The 16,254-nt window shown below is 36.4% G+C and overlaps 1 protein-coding gene across 4 annotated transcripts in view; it reads right to left on the reverse strand.

Moving 5' to 3' along the window:
* Positions 1-16,254, reverse strand: part of LOC143024909 (uncharacterized) — a 49,934-nt gene that overhangs the window by 31,302 nt on the left and 2,378 nt on the right. For 3 of the 4 annotated variants that reach the window (XM_076184349.1, XM_076184346.1, XM_076184347.1), the window contains exons 2-3: positions 13,111-13,161; positions 5,606-5,947 (exon numbers count right to left, since the gene is read on the reverse strand). In XM_076184349.1, the coding sequence (XP_076040464.1) occupies positions 5,606-5,947; positions 13,111-13,134 (366 nt within the window). In that variant the 5' untranslated portion in view covers positions 13,135-13,161. The remainder of the gene's footprint in view (positions 1-5,605; positions 5,948-13,110; positions 13,162-16,254) is intronic. The other variant, XM_076184348.1, reaches the window with a different exon arrangement.

A 16,254-nucleotide genomic window follows, 5' to 3' on the forward strand; every position in this document is an offset into this window, starting at 1 on the left:
CCACCTACAGGTGCCTCCCGCAAAGAGGTGGCACCTCTTTGGCCAGCCCCACGATATTCATCAACCTGAACTATTTTTCTTCCACTTTTTACATAAAGAAAACTAATAACTGGTAACTGCTCTCTCTCTCTCTCTTTTTTTTTTTCTTGTGACACAGAAACATGCACCAAAACAATATAGACATTATTTCTTCTTGTACAAGATCCATATATGGGCCTGAAGAGTGATTGTCAGAGACTGGTAGAAAAGAGGGTAGAAAGAGGGGTAGAAAATGGGTTGTTCCATTTTATAGGTAGGTTGTTTGTGAATAACAGCCTGAGCAAGCTACTTAAGTCTGCTTTCCACTTTGTGTAGGTAATAAAATATTGTAAATAACATCCCAGGAGCTTGAGGGTATATTTGCATTTTGCTGATATGACATTCCTTTGTAACCTAAGTGAGAATTATGCAGAGACTCAAGATTATTCTAAGTAAACAATATTGCTGTAAAGACTTGAAACAAAGAATCTGATTGGTGAAAGGGTGGAGAAAATTCAATTGGTTCACAATTGTAAGATCATGCCCTTTAGGGAGGATTTTAAATATAAAGTTAAAGATCACTGGACTAAAGAAATTGCTACGTCACTGCAAAGCTCATATAGGATCTTGCATATGTGCTTTTGGGGGATTCTTTGCAAGAACTTCTGAGATTACGCTGTATAAGAATTAACAGAAGAAAGATATAGAGGAAGTTAGAGATGTGATTCACCTTGAGAGAAAATGGGTTTCCTCTCATTAAATTTCAGATCATTAACCATGGAGTTCTGGGGCTCTTTATGTGATGTTATTATAAACTTTGATTATTCCTATGAACGTTTCTTTTCTTAACCAACACTGCATATTCAAGGCTGGTCAATATATTGTTATGAATAGTTGTATCATGTTATCATCTATGAGAAGGTTGTATACATGTCACAAAGCATATGCTTTTTTTAACATATTCATGTGATCATTAGACTCAAATCCTTTATTTTTTTGGTCCTAGGTCCTACCTTAATATCCCCCCGAACAATCATGTTCTTGTTCTTACCTGGCTGTTATGCATTTCTATCAGAATGCACATGCATTTCTGCCACACAATATTTGTTTATATTATATTTTGTCTACTACTTTCACTCCATTCATTACATTAGATCACATTAGATCATGTATTGCTACAATTCATTGTTCTCTGTCTTTTTGCAGTAGTTTTGTATAACTGGTAAACATACAACTATTGTATCCTTTTTAGTGTTATTAAGCACATAATGAATACAACTAGTATTATTACTAAACCTTGTAGCACTCCACTTATTACCAGCTTTCAGTTGGAATACTTTCTCTCAGGATTGTTTGCATCTTCCCTTGAATAAGAAGGAAGATGGAAGGAGGAAGATGAAGATCTATTTACCTTTTTCCCCCTTATACCCAGGTTTTCTACTTCTCCCATGAATTATTTTATCAAAAACAATTCTGAACCCCCACAGAACCAATTTTTTCACACAGATTTTCCATAACTCAACAGATAAGATACAATTCTCCTCCCCAGCCTAAAACTGACTTTTTTCAACTTGGATCCCAAGAAGTACTATGCATCCCCACCCTTTTCACTCCCTGTCTCAAACATGTGAAAATTGCACTCATTTTCTTCCCTGGCAATATTGCCAGTTTCTCTACAGTCCACCACACTCATGAAATAGGGCAGTCTTATTCTACACATTCTTTTCCAAGTCATTTATTGCCAGGATCACATTGCAATCCAACTTGAGACTATTCAAGAAATAATGGTCTCAAACTGTCAGGAAATAGATTTAATTTGGAAGTGGGTAGAAACAACTTTACAAACCATGAAGTTAATGAATGGAATAAATTTCCTGCAGAGGCAGTGCAATGTAGTTCAGTTCAAAGCTTTAAGACTCATTTAGATAAACACCTACGCAAGATGCTGTAATGCCATTTATTTCATATTATTTATTCATTTGTTACTATTTGTCTGTTTATTTGCTAATCATGCATACACATACCAAAGGCTTTTTCCCCCTTACAAGGGAGGTAGCCAAAAAACAAAGGCAAAAACCATTCCCACCCATTCAATCCCCAATATACTCAATTCCGCTCCACCCTCTACCCTCCCTCTTATCTTGGCACCTCCTGGATGACGGGCCATCCCTGTATCTTGTCCAATGCCCTGGGTCAGAAGTAGTTTCACAAGACACAGCACATCCACAGCAAGGCCGCTTCATTAAATCAGCGACCCCCCTCTCCGTCCCCTCATGCAGAAAAGGAGAAAATGGGGAGAAATCCCTTTGGGCTGTGTCAATTTTTTTTCACACATACTACCTCACCCCTTATCCCCCCACCCATCCCACTTATTATCTGTCAATTCATTATTATTTACTATTTACCTGTTTGTTTATTATCTTTACCTATTTATTTATTTCATTATTTATATTAGGATGGTTTGGACACATGGAAAGAATGAGTGAAGAAAGACTAGTAAAGGAGGTATGGAAGGCAGATGTGGAGGGAGTGAACATGAGGGGACGTCCTAGGATGAGATGGATGGATGGGGTGAAGGGGGCTTTGGGGAAGAGGGGAATGTCTGTTGAGGAAGGACGGGAGAGGACAGAAGACGGGTGAATGGAGAATGGTTGTATATGGAAAATGTTGTGATGCATGAGGTGGAATGGGGGGTGAGGTAGTGTGTGTGAGCAAAAATTTTGATGCAGCCCGAAGGGATTTCTCCCCGTCCTCTCCTTTATATGGGGGGACGGAGAGGGGGGGGTCGCCGATTTAATGAAGCGGCCTTGCTGTGGATGTGCTGTGTCCTGCGACACTGCTTCTGACCCAGGGCAGTGGACAGGGTGCAGGGATGACCCGTCATCTAGGAGGTGCTAAGATGGGAGGGAGGGTGGAGGGGTGTGGAGTGTTTTCAGGGATGGAATGGGTGGGAATGACTTTATGCCTTGTCCTTTTTGGCTACCTCCCTGGAAAGGGGGAAAAAGCCTTGGTATATGTATGTATGTATAATTTTTATTTATTTATTTATCATTATTATAATTTTTTTCATCCAACCTAGTTATGGATCAAAAGGTCTCCTGTCAGCATGCTCCTCCTTTGTAATCCTTTATTCCCTTTTGAAGACTTCATGAATTTTATTGTTTGCCATTGTACGCATCCTCTTCTTTTGCAAACAAGGATGAGTAGATATGGGAAACTAACTTGGAGGAAAATACAATATCATTGTGTTCAAGAGCAAGGATATAGTGCATCAACAGATGGAGAGCAAGAGACTAAAGTCAAGTTAAATGGGGATAGAACAGAGCAAGTAGAGAATTATAAACACTTGGTAACAGCTACACATGAAAGTGGATGAATGAAGGAAAAGTGGTTATGACACCCAAGATGGGAATGAAGGTAGGAAGCATTGCAAGGAAAATACAAAACAGTTGTTGCACTTAATGTTATGCATGGGAGAAAGGCCTCAGTGAACACAAGAATGAAGTTACATACACACAGAGGAAATAAGGTGTTTCAGGGTTATATGTGGAGTTGTGAAATATAGCAGAGTACAGACCAATAACTTTCATGAAAAGATGGGTACAGGTGGGATTAGAATAAAGATTAGAACTGGCCAGCTTTAGTTGATTCGGTAATGTTATGTGAATGAATAAAAGTATGTATCCTCATAAGAGGAAGTGGACAAAGGAGAATGTGGATGGAGAATGTGGATGGATGGAGTGAAACTATAGAGGTACAGAGTCTTGATGTTGAATGAGCAAAAATGTGCATGAGTAACAAGAGTGAGCTGAAGAGAAATATATAAATTAAGGAAAGAATTTATTCCATAAGTGAGATGGGAATAAAAGAGATGAATGTTTCACTCTTCCATGATGAGCTACTTTGCACTGCAGGTTGAAAAAAATTTTTTTTACTTATTCCGTCAAATGATTAAATAAAAGTATTCTCACTGCTTCCAGAAATTGTGACAAATTTATTAAGATCTAGCTCAGAGGAACATACATTACATTAGCTGCACATGAATAAATTTTTCTTATTCAACAATCAGACCTTCTTACAGTTATCTTTCCATGGTTGAAAGAATGACAGTGGATGATGAAAAGTAAACAAATATGAAAAAATTTTGCTCCATTATAACTTAACTTTTCTTGCCTAAAATGTAATGTTTCATGAGCAAGAATGCCAATATCCCGTATTACTTTTTAAATGCTTTTGAATACAGTGTTTTCTATAAAAAACTATAATCTGTCATAAAGATTCCTAATAACCATTTACATTAGAATGTCTGTGGACTGGTATGACCCTCACTTATGATAATGTGCCTTGATGAAGGTTCAGTAACAATTAAACTCTCAGAGTCCTCACTAACATGTATAAACCCTGCTGCAGAATCAGCACTCAAGTGTACAGTACTAGCAGCAGCCTCAGGACTGACATGCATTGTGCTGGTAGCAGAACTAAATTCATTTGCATGCAGTGCCTGGTGCGCCTTGGATGTGTCCATTGTTACCACCATCTGAGGTTGCGTTGGAATAAATGTCATCTGTCCAAGACTTGACACAGTTAAGTTGCCAGTATCCATAGTTCTCACATTAAAACTGATAACTTTATTCTCCTCTGATTCTGTGTTAGTCTCTGCAGCATGTGTATGAAGAGAAAACTGTTCAAAGTCATCAAATGTTAAGAAGCAATGACTACAAATAAACATGCTGTTATTTCTTTCAATATTGTCAATTGATTTGTCATGAAGATGGATATCTACTGGCTCTTCATCTATCATACTCATTTGTTTTCTCTTGTTCATTCTAATTCTATGTTTGTGCTTACGTGTGTTTTGGTGTCGCTCATACCTCTCACTAGAGGTGAAAGATATTTCACAAACTTCACAGGAATATTCAGTAACTGATTTCCTGGAATGGGACTTCATGTGAGTTTTGACATTAGACAAATGTTTATATGATTTCCCACAATACTTACAAATATATGGCTTATCATTTCTGTGGGAACGCTCGTGACTTTTGACGTCATCTTTTCTAACAAAAGTTTTGGAACAATATGAACATCTGTGCGGTTTCTCTTGTGAGTGAATAGCCATATGTCTTACGAGTCTCGACTTCACAACAAACCTCCGACCACATACTGTGCATGGATACTTGTAGGAGCTCTCAGCTTGGTGCTGCCTTCGGTGAACTTTCATGTCACCAACACGGACAAAAGTTTTATCACAATATTCGCATGAATATGGCCTCTCATTTGCATGGCTTTTCATGTGATCCCGGAGACTGTCTTTATCACATAAAACTCTGTTACAAATTGTACATGCATGTTCTATATGGGATCTTTTATGTTTCCTTAAATTTGATTTGGTTCTGCAGGTAAACGTACATTGATCACAGGCAAAGGGACGCTCACCAGTGTGAGTCAGCATATGCTCAACTCTATGGCTAAACGCAAGAAACTCCTTGCCACATACACTGCAACCAAACTTTCTTTCCTTTGCTGCCTCCTTGATATTTCTAGAAATTATTCGCATCTTTGAACTCGATAGAACTTGAGGAACACCTACCTCAATTTTAATCTCTGCCTCTTCATTTACTTCATCAATCTGTTCACATGAAGTCTTCTTAAAAACTGATGCAGATTTCCGGTAACTTTGTATAACTTTTCTTTGTAGTTCTACAAGACTAAACTCCAGTCTCTCATAGTCTTGCATAAGAGTAATACATAATCTGCACATCACCTCACTACGCAGTTCAATTTCCACAATACTTTTCTGAAGGATTCTTCCCAACCGCTGAATGACAGGGTCTCTGCAGTGTAGTGTTCCCCCAACTCGCTGAAACACTCCAATGGTTCCATCTCTCTCACCACATACAAGACAAAGAAGAGGTTCTTCCCTTTCTTGCAACTGGAAAAGAAATAAGTAAACATTACCTCATCTTTCATTCTGACCAACTGGAACTTAATCAAAACAGCAGTTCAACCACAATATTAATAATGAACCCCTTCCAACACTGCATCTGGAAAAGAAAAAAGTAAACAATACCTTATCTTTCATTTTGACCAAACGGAACTTAAGGTATATGTATATTGAAATAATCAAGCTAAACTGATTTTTTTCCCTCTGTAATTGATAGACAGCATAAATATTATGTCCCAACTTTTTATGGAAAATCCACTGAAAATAAATAAATAAAAATAATTTTGTCCTTTATTTTTCTTGTATCTTAGTAACTAAAAAAACTGTTATCTGGTGATCTTTTTAGGAAAGTAGAAGCTCTGATAAAGATTTTGTTCACTTATTACTCTCTGTCTAAGTCACATTATACTGGATTTTTCTTTGTGATTACCCAAAATTCATAAAAAAAGTTTGCATAATTGTATTGCTAAAAGCTATAATTTTACCCTTAGACACATAATTCAGCTAGATGATTTAGAAAAAAAGGATAACTATTGTATAAACAAAAAAGAATTTATTTAGAGAAAGATGTTTGTGTTATAAGCATCAATGTGACAAAAACGCTGAAACTGAGATTCTGAGCTGCAAAGATAAAAAAAAATCACCCTCTGTATGCAAATACTATTAGCAATATAGATAAAAAATTCATAGATACTGATAACTTAAGATATCATAAATAAAGTGCAGTGTTTTGTAAGTGATATTTTTCACATTTACATTATTTCATCCCAAAATTCTTATTGGATTTTATAGGGGCAATACCCCTGAGGCATTACAGAAACAGTGATTCATGCTGAGGTTTTCTTTCACCAGGGATAAGCCACTTCCAAACATTCAACACAGTTCCTAGTACATAATGATCCACACTAAAAAGGGGGGGGGGGGGTATCAATAGCAACATTTAAGCAATACACAGTGAAATGTTAATTCACAGTTCTTGCCTTCACATCTCGCTGTCAGTACGCGTTGACAGACGAACAATATACCCTCATAAAATCTTATATGAATAAGAAAAAATAAAATGTAAATGTCAAATGCTAGTCTTACACCATATCCCTTTCAACAGAAACATTGCCCACTTGAGATACTTAAAATAATAATAATAATAATAATAATAATAAAAATAGTAAAGGTTGCCATATGATACTCTACTTCACCCGTACACTATGCATACTTCAAATTATTTTCTCACACATTTTCACAAAACTGTCAAAAAATTAATTTTCAGCGTACCAATGTTCTCAATAAAAACAGCAGTTCAACATATGGATAATCAATCCCTTATATACCAAATGCCACTTATCCTTTCAAAGGCTATTGCCATCCTATTTCATTCAACCCCATACCCCGTTCAAAAAATATGCGGACTGACGTCATAAAGCAAAATGTACTTTATTTAGAAGTTACAGATCTGGGTCCCCTTCAAAGTACTCTCCTCCCAAACGCATGCACTTATCCCAACGGTGTTTCCACTTGTTGTAACAGTCCTGGTATGCTTCTTTTGTAATGTCCTTCAGCTCCTTCGTCGCATTTGCCTTAATCTCGGGAATCATCTCAAATCTTCTTCCTTTCAAGGGTCTTTTGAGTTTGGGGAACAAGAAAAAATTGCAAGGAGCAAGGTCAGGTGAGTAGGGGGGTGGGGAAGAACAGTGATCGAGTGTTTGGCCAAAAACTCACAAGTTCTGAGGGTTGAATGGGCTAGTGTTGTCATGATGGAAAAACCAGTCGCCACTCCTCCACATTTCTGGCCTTTTGTGATGGATGGCATCCCTCAGACATTTCAGAACTTCTGTGTAGTAAGTCTGGTTCACTGTGGAGACTTCAGGGAGGTAATCATGGTGAACAACACCCTTAGCATCGAAGAAAACTGTCAGCATCACCCTGACCTTGGATCAAACTTGGCGAGCTTTTTGGGGTCTGGGGGATGTTTCATTCATCCACTGGGACGACTGGGCCTTCGTTTCAATATCAAAACCATAAACCCACAATTCATCACCTGTTATGATCCTGGACAAGAAGTTTTCATCTTCTTCTGAACGATCAAGCAGTTCCTGACAAACCTGGACGCTATGGGCTTTTTGTTCGTCCATCATCAGGTGTGGCACAAATTTCACAGCAACACAGTGCATCTTCAATCTTTTTGTCAAAATCTCGTAACAAGATCCAACTGATAGCCTACACTCTTCAGCAAGCTCCCTGACAGTCAGACATCGATTTGACCGCAACAGGGTGTTGATTTTGTCAACGTGTGGGTCATCGTTTGTCGTGGAAGGATGTCCAGGTTGCTCATCATCTTCATTGGAGTCAACCATCCTTAAAACGCTCATGCCACTTGAAACATGCTGTACGCTTCATAGCAACATCACTGTAAGCCATGTTAAACATAGCAAAAGTTTCAGTTGCAGATTTTCCAAGTTTAACACAAAATTTCACAGCAAGTCGTTGCTCCTTCACGTCATTCATTCTGAAACCCGTCAAAATAAAAAATCTCACTTCACTAAAAACTGCATAGCTAATACACAAATAAAGATATCTGCAATCAGGAAATGGCATTGTAATCAGCTAATCTGTGCAAACCTAGCGACACCAAGCGGATTCCCCAGGAACCAACTGGAGCCGTGCAATTCAAACGTATTTTTTTAACAGACCTTGTATGCACAAATGGGATTTGAAATAATAACAAAGGCAAAGGAGGAAAAGGACTTAGGCATCATAATCACAGACAACCTATGCCTTTTTAGACCTACAAAAAGCCTTTGACAAGGTACCACACAAGAAACTAATAAGAAAAATAGAATCAATAGGTGTCTTCAGAATGAAAATTATCGGAATGGATGGAAGACTTCCTCACTGGGAGAAAAATGAGGGTAGTAATTAGAGATAAATACTCGAATTGAGAAGAAATGATAAGTGGTGTCCCGCAAGGTTCAGTATTGGCTCCAATCATGTTAGGAGGTGCTAAGATGGGAGGGAGGGTGGAGGGGTGTGGAGTGTTTTCGGGGATGAAATGGGTGGGAATGTTTTTGTGCCTTGTCCTTTTTGGCTACCCCCCTGGTAAGGGGGAAAAAAGCCTTGGTATATGTATGTATGTATAAATGACATGGAGAAGGAGTAGAGTGTTACATGAATTTCTTCACAGATGATGCAAAAATACTAAAGAAAGTAAGAACAGAGGAGGATTGTGAATCATTACAGTCAGACCTGGACAAAATCTGGAAATGGACTCAAAAGTGGGAAGTGAACTTCAATATCAAGAAATGTAGTATAATAGAATTTGGAAAAACTAAAAACAGAATATCAAGAAATTATAAAATTGATGAAGAAGAAGTCAAAAAAGTGAACTCGGAAAGAGACCTTGGAGTAATAATCAGCAAAGATATGACACCGGACAAACATATCAATAAAATAGTCGGAGAAACCTTCAACCTATTAAGGTCAATGAAAGTGGCATTTGACTACTTGGATGAGGAAATGATTAAAAAAATATTAATTACACTAATAAGACCAAAACTGGAGTACACAGCAACACTATGGACACCCAGTACTAAAAAGAATATAAAGAAATTAGAAAGAATACAAAGAGCAATGACAAAGTTGGCACCAACTCTTTCCAAATTAACATACAAAGATTGTCCAAATTGGAATTACCAACTCTGGAACAAAGAAGAGAAAGAGGAGATCTGCTGACTATCTATAGAATCATGAAAGGAATGGAAATCCTAGATAGGAATGATTTACTAAAATAGGACGATGGAAAAACAAAGACACGAAAAGAAACTCAAAAAAGATAACTATAGAAGAGATCTGAAAAAATAGCTTCCCACACAGAGTAATGGATACCTGGAATAATTTAGATAAAGAAACTGTGTGCAAACACTATTCAAGATTTTAAGAAAAAACTTGATGCTGAAAGATACAAAGATGGGTCACCACAAGCATAGCTCCCTTCCCGTATAATACAACTAGGTACAACTAGGTAAATACCTGAAGCACACAAAGAAAATAACAGCAGACCTAATTTATTGAAAAATATAGTGATATTTCACTACATGGATAAGGACAGTGAAAAAAAAAACACAGAAAGCTTGATATACCCCAGACTGGAATAAAGTGGTAATGTGATCAACACACCTAAAGAGAGGTACAAGAAAAATAGAAAGAATACAAAAAGCAGCAACAAAGATGATCCCTGGTCTAACTAACAAGATACATGAGGAATAATTGAAAAAACTAGGACTTCTTAAATTGGAGAATTGAAAAGAGAGGTGACATGATAATATTTAATCTGGAAATGGGTAACGAGAAAATGGACAGAAAAGAATTATCGATAAGAGAGGAAATATCAACAAGAGGTCATAGTAAAAAACTGATCATCGAAACTTGTTTAAAAGAGGTCATGAAGGCTTTCCACACAGAAATGTGGACTCATGGAATAATTTGGATGAAAATATAATCCAAGCCAACACTATCAATGAATTCCAAACAAAATTTGACAAATGGAGGAAACGACATGGGACCCCATGAGTCTGGCTCCAACCCCATATACTACAACTAGGTACACACACACAATAGTTGAGGAGATGGCAAAGATTGAACTCTGGAAAAAAAAAGCAAATCTAGTGGATCTCAACAACGAGGAAGTACCTGTATTGTATTAGTAGGGAAGGAGAAAGCTCGTGCAGTGGGAAGATAAAGAAAAAGGAGAAGGGGAGGGATTATTGAGGAAAATGGAAGAAAATGAGGAAGGGAACGAATGGGCCCCAGACATCAAAAGGAATGTCAACAAGAGATGTGCAGATGACAGAGGTGAAGTCGAAGAAATTAGTAAAAATGTAAAAAATAGAAATATAGATAAGAGCAGCACATTAGAAAGTGGAGATAATTATTTCTATGGATTTAATGAGGGAGGAGATGACAACCTCCCCCGATTAGCAAGTCTAGAGGAAAAACTAACAAAAATTAACAAATCATGGGAGGTTTGGTTCCGTCAACTTGCACTGATTACACGAAGAGTTGATAAATTGGAAGAACTAAAGAAGGAGAACCAAAACCTAAATAAATAGAAGAATTAAAAAGACAGTTAAAAGAAGTAAAGGATGAGAATGAGGAATTAAAGAGGAATAATAAAGAGAATAAAGAGTCCATAGAAAAAGAGGTCAGTGGTTAGAAAAAGGTTCAGGAAAATAACACAATTGAATTTAGAGATATAGTGAAACAAAAGATGAGGGAACACACTAAGGACACAGTTATTAAAGTGATGAGAGAGGAGAATATGGTAGGAAACTTAGCAGATACAAAGAAATGTATAATTATGTTAGGAATGGAAGAGAAACATAATCCAAATAGGACTACAAGAGTAAGAGAGGAGAAAGAAAGTGAACAGGGTACTAAAAATATTTCAAGAAGGTGAACAGGAAATAGGGAAAGAAATTGAAGAAATATATAGACTTGAGAAATACAGGATGCTCACAAACCTGATGTGTTTCTATTCAAGACTAATAGATATAATACAAGAAAGAGATGGATGGGCTGATTGTGCCTTTCTAGACCTGAAAAAAGCTTTTGATAAAGTGCCACATAAGAAATTGCTAAAGAAATTAGAAACTGCAGGAGGAATACAGGGCAAATTACTTAAGTGGATCGAAGACTTCTTGCATGAAAGGAAAATGAGAGTGGTGATAAGAGACAAACATTCCAGCTGGGTTGAGGTGATTAGTGGAGCTCCACAAGGAACAGTACTGGCTCCAATAATGTTTGCTATATATATTAAGGATATAGATAAAAGAATTGAAAGTTATATGAGCTTCTTCACAGACAATGCAAAAATATTGAAAAAGTGAACACCAAAGATTGTGAATCACTGCAAAGCAATCTCAATAAAGTATGGAAATGGAGTAGGAAGTGGGAGATGGAATTCAACATTAAGAAGTGTAGTATAATGGAATGTGGAAGAAGCAAAAAAAAAGAATAGTGGGATCATATACATTGGGAGAGGAAGAAATTAAAAAAGTGGAAAATGAGAATGACCTAGGAGTCATTGTTATGAATAATATGTCCCCTGAGAGACATAAACAAAATTTTTGGAGAAACTTATAATATAAGATCAAAGTGGCATTTACATACCTGGACAAAGAAATAGTGAAGAAAATACTAGTCACTTTGATAAGACCAAAATTGGAGTATGCAGCGACGACGTGGTCACCAAGTACAAAAAAAATGTATAACAAAACTTGAAAGAATACAAAGAGCAATTACAAAATTGGCACCAACGCTCTCAGAACTATCATATGAGGAGAGGCTGGCAAAACTTGAGCTACAAACATTAGAGCAAAGAAGAGAGAGAGGAGACTTGATAACTATTTATAGAATCATGAAAGGCATCAATCAAATCTAAATATAATTGGAAATCAACAAAGATATGGATTGAGTTGGAACTGTACATGAATTTGAGGTTAGGTAGGATAAATGATAAGAGAATAGGAGACAGAACCCAATGAACATTGCTCCTTTTCTGAAATAATTTCAGTATTGCTGTGCTGCAGGTCATTACTCCAACCCTTGTGGGTGGGGTGTTGGGTGTGTGTGCGTGTAAGGTCACAGCATTACCCATACATCAGTAATATATGAGCTCTGAGCTCTCTTCTGGGAGGGAAATACTGTAGCTGTTGATCATGAGTCCATCACATGATCCAAGACCATGGTGAATGGTGAATCACACAAATACAACTAAAACTAGATAAATACATACACACACCTTTAAGAGGTCATGGAAGCAAATTAGGAAAGACCAAATACCTATAAGATGTGAAGAAATACAGTTTTCCACATAGATGCCTAAATACATGGAATAGTTTAGAAGGTGACATAACCCAAGCTCCAACAATACAGGAGTTCAAATCTAAATATGATAACTAGAAATCAAGGATACAAATTAAGTTGGAACTGTACATGAATTTAAGACTAGGTATGATAAAAAATTAGACAATAGGAGATGGGACCCAATAAGTGTTGCTCCTTTCTTTTATACTACAACTAGTTTAATACACAAATATCCACACTACTCTTACACATGTCAAATATGTATATGGACTAAATATCTCTTCATTACATACCTCAATTTTGACCTCTTCTTCCATCTTACTCCTCTTGTATCATTAAAAGGCCTGCCAACAATTAGAAAAAAAAATAATATTAACACCAATGCTACTAAACTGTTCACATTAAACCTACCCAACCCAAAGCTCTTCAATATGAAAAAGGCCTAACAATAATATTCGAAGATACAAAATATGAATTAACTAATATACTGAAGGACAGAGGAAATACAGTAATTATGGGTGACTTTAATTCAAAAGAAATATGTTGGGAGGAAATGACAGTGAAGGGCGGAGAGGAACTCTGGGGCAATGTCCTGCTTGACATGACCATCGAATACACAATGACTCAGTGGATAAAGGAAAATACCAGATACAGAGGTAATGAAGAACCATCAAGGCTGGATTTAATACTTACGACAGAGCCTGCAATTGTCTATAAAATTTATTACAAAACTGATAGGAAAGAGTGACCATGTACTAATAGAATTTGAGTTGAAAGAGCAAATGGATCAAAGCAGAAATGATAAACATAGAATAGGAAGACTAATGTACAACAAAAATTTTGAGAAACTCAAAAAATTCTTTCGCAATGCGAACTGGGAAAAATTCCTAAATGAAGAAACAGGGATGGAAGAGAAATGGAATATACTAAAAGAAATTTATAATGAGGGAGTGAATAAATACGTACCACAACAAAAAATGGAAAGAACATACATAAAAAGCTGGTACAACAAAAGGTGTAGTGAGGCTAAGGATAAAAGAGACAAAGCTTGGAAGAAATGGAAAAGAGACAAGAAAACAAGCAAATGGCTAATGTACATCAAACTAAGAAATGATTATGTAAAAATACGCAGAGATGAAAAGAGAAACTATGAAAAAAATAATAGAAAAATGCAAGGAAGAACCCAAACTATTTTACAGGTATGTAAATGGCAAACTGAAGAACAAACAAGAAATAGAAAAGCTGCGCCAAGGTAAATATGAATATACAGAAGAACTGGAAATGGCTGAAATTATGAACAACCACTTCAAATCAGTATTCACAATAGAAAACTCACCTAACTCACAGTGAGAGATATCCCCCTCAATGAAAGAAATAATTGTAACACAGAAAGAAATCAGCGACCAAATCAAAACCCTTGACGTCAGAAAATCACATGGTCCAGACAGAATTGCAAATTGGATACTGAAAGAATGCATGGAGGAATTAACAGATAAAATATACAATATAATTAAATTTTCACTTAAAGAAGGAAAAGTGCCACAGGACTGGAAGAATGCAAATATTGTACCAATTGATAAGGAAGGAAACAAGGAAGACCCATCAAACTACAGACTGGACTCCCTGACAAGCACAGTACCAAAAATTTGTGAAAAGGTCGTCAAAAATAGATGGGTTAAACATTTAGAAGAAAAAATTACCGTATACTGAATCCAAATCAATTTGGATTCAGACAAGGATGATCATGTACAACAAACTTGATCTGCTTCTACTCAAGATTAATAAACATAATACAAGAGAGAGATGGTTAGGCAAACTGTGCCTTTCTGGACCTACAAAAGGCATTTGATAAGGTACCACATAATAAACTAATAAGGAAGATAGAATCAATAGGTGGCACCAGAGGAAAATTATTGAAATGGATGAAAGACTTCCTGACTGGGAGGAAAATGAGAGTAGTAATTAGAGATAAACTCTCAAATTGGGAAAAAATGAAAAGTGGTGTCCCGCAGGGATCAGTACTATGAAGGAGTGGAATGTTATATGAATTTCTTTGCAGACGATGCAAAAATACTAAAGAAAGTGAAAACTGAGGAGGATTGCAACTCATTACAACAAGACTTGGACAAGATCTGGAAATAGACTCAAAAGTGGGAGGTGAAATTCAATATCAAGAAATGTAGTATAATGGAATTTGGAAAAAGTAAAAACAGAATATCAAGAGATTATAAAATTGGTGAAGAGGTCAAAAAAGTAAACTTGGAAAAAGACCTTGGAGTGATGATCAGCAAAGACTTGACACCAGATAAGCATATTAATAAAATAGTCGGAGAAACCTACAATTTATTGAGGTCAATAAAAGTGGCATTTGCCTATTTGGACAAGGAAATTATAAAAAATAAAAATAAAAATAAAATAACTACACAAATAAGACCAAAACTCGAGTACACAGCAACACTATGGACACCCAGTACCAAAAAGAATATAAAAAAAGAAAAAAAAATAGAAAGAATACAAAGAGCAGCAACAAAACTGGCACCAACTCTTTCCAAAATGACATCTAAACAAAGACTGTCCAAATTAGAATTACCAATTCTGGAACAAAGATGGGAAAGAGGAGACCTACTATCTATAGAATTATGAAGGGAATGGAAATCTTAGATAAGAATGATTTATTAAAATGGGACAATGGAAAAACAAGAGGACATGAAAAGAAACTAAAAACAGATAATTACAGAAGAGATTAAAAAAAAAAGCTTCCCACACAGAGTGATAGATACTTGGAACAAATTAGACAAAGAAACAGTGTGTGCAAACACTATACAAGATTTTAAGAAAAAACTTGATGCTGAGAGATACAAAGACAGGTCAAAACAAGCATAGCTCCCTTCCCATATAATACAACTAGGTAAATACACACATGAAATTGAGGCTAGGTATGATAAATAATTAGAGAATAGGGGATGGGACCCAAGGAGCATTGCTCCTTTTCCTGTATACTATAACTAGGCAAATATCAGAGCTGGGTGTGTTACCGCCAGACAGGTAGTGCTTTAGTAAAGCAGTAACGCAAGTGCCCAGCTCTAGTTATCTTATGTTTTAGAATAGCCAGAATATTAATGCTTTAGCTTAGATATTATTTTATAAGGAATGTTTGTAAGAAGTAAATACTTTTCCATTTAATCTTTTTCATCAAAATCATTCTAAAGGAAAGTAAAATTGGTAACGCACTGACAGTAATGCACTACCTGTCCTGCAGTAATGTGCCAAGCACTGGTAGATATATACACATACACACAAAAGAAGAAGAAAAAAAGGGAAACAGCATCTCCACCCATACCCTTATTCATACATGCCTTCAACATAATAAAAATCCCACACTAATACAGTACGGCATACACAAGTCCAACATTTTTTCCCCCCAGAGATCTATGGCA

Source organism: Oratosquilla oratoria, chromosome 4 (assembly GCF_046742065.1).
Source record: "Oratosquilla oratoria isolate Oo_2021 chromosome 4, ASM4674206v1, whole genome shotgun sequence".
Taxonomy (NCBI): domain Eukaryota; kingdom Metazoa; phylum Arthropoda; class Malacostraca; order Stomatopoda; family Squillidae; genus Oratosquilla; species Oratosquilla oratoria.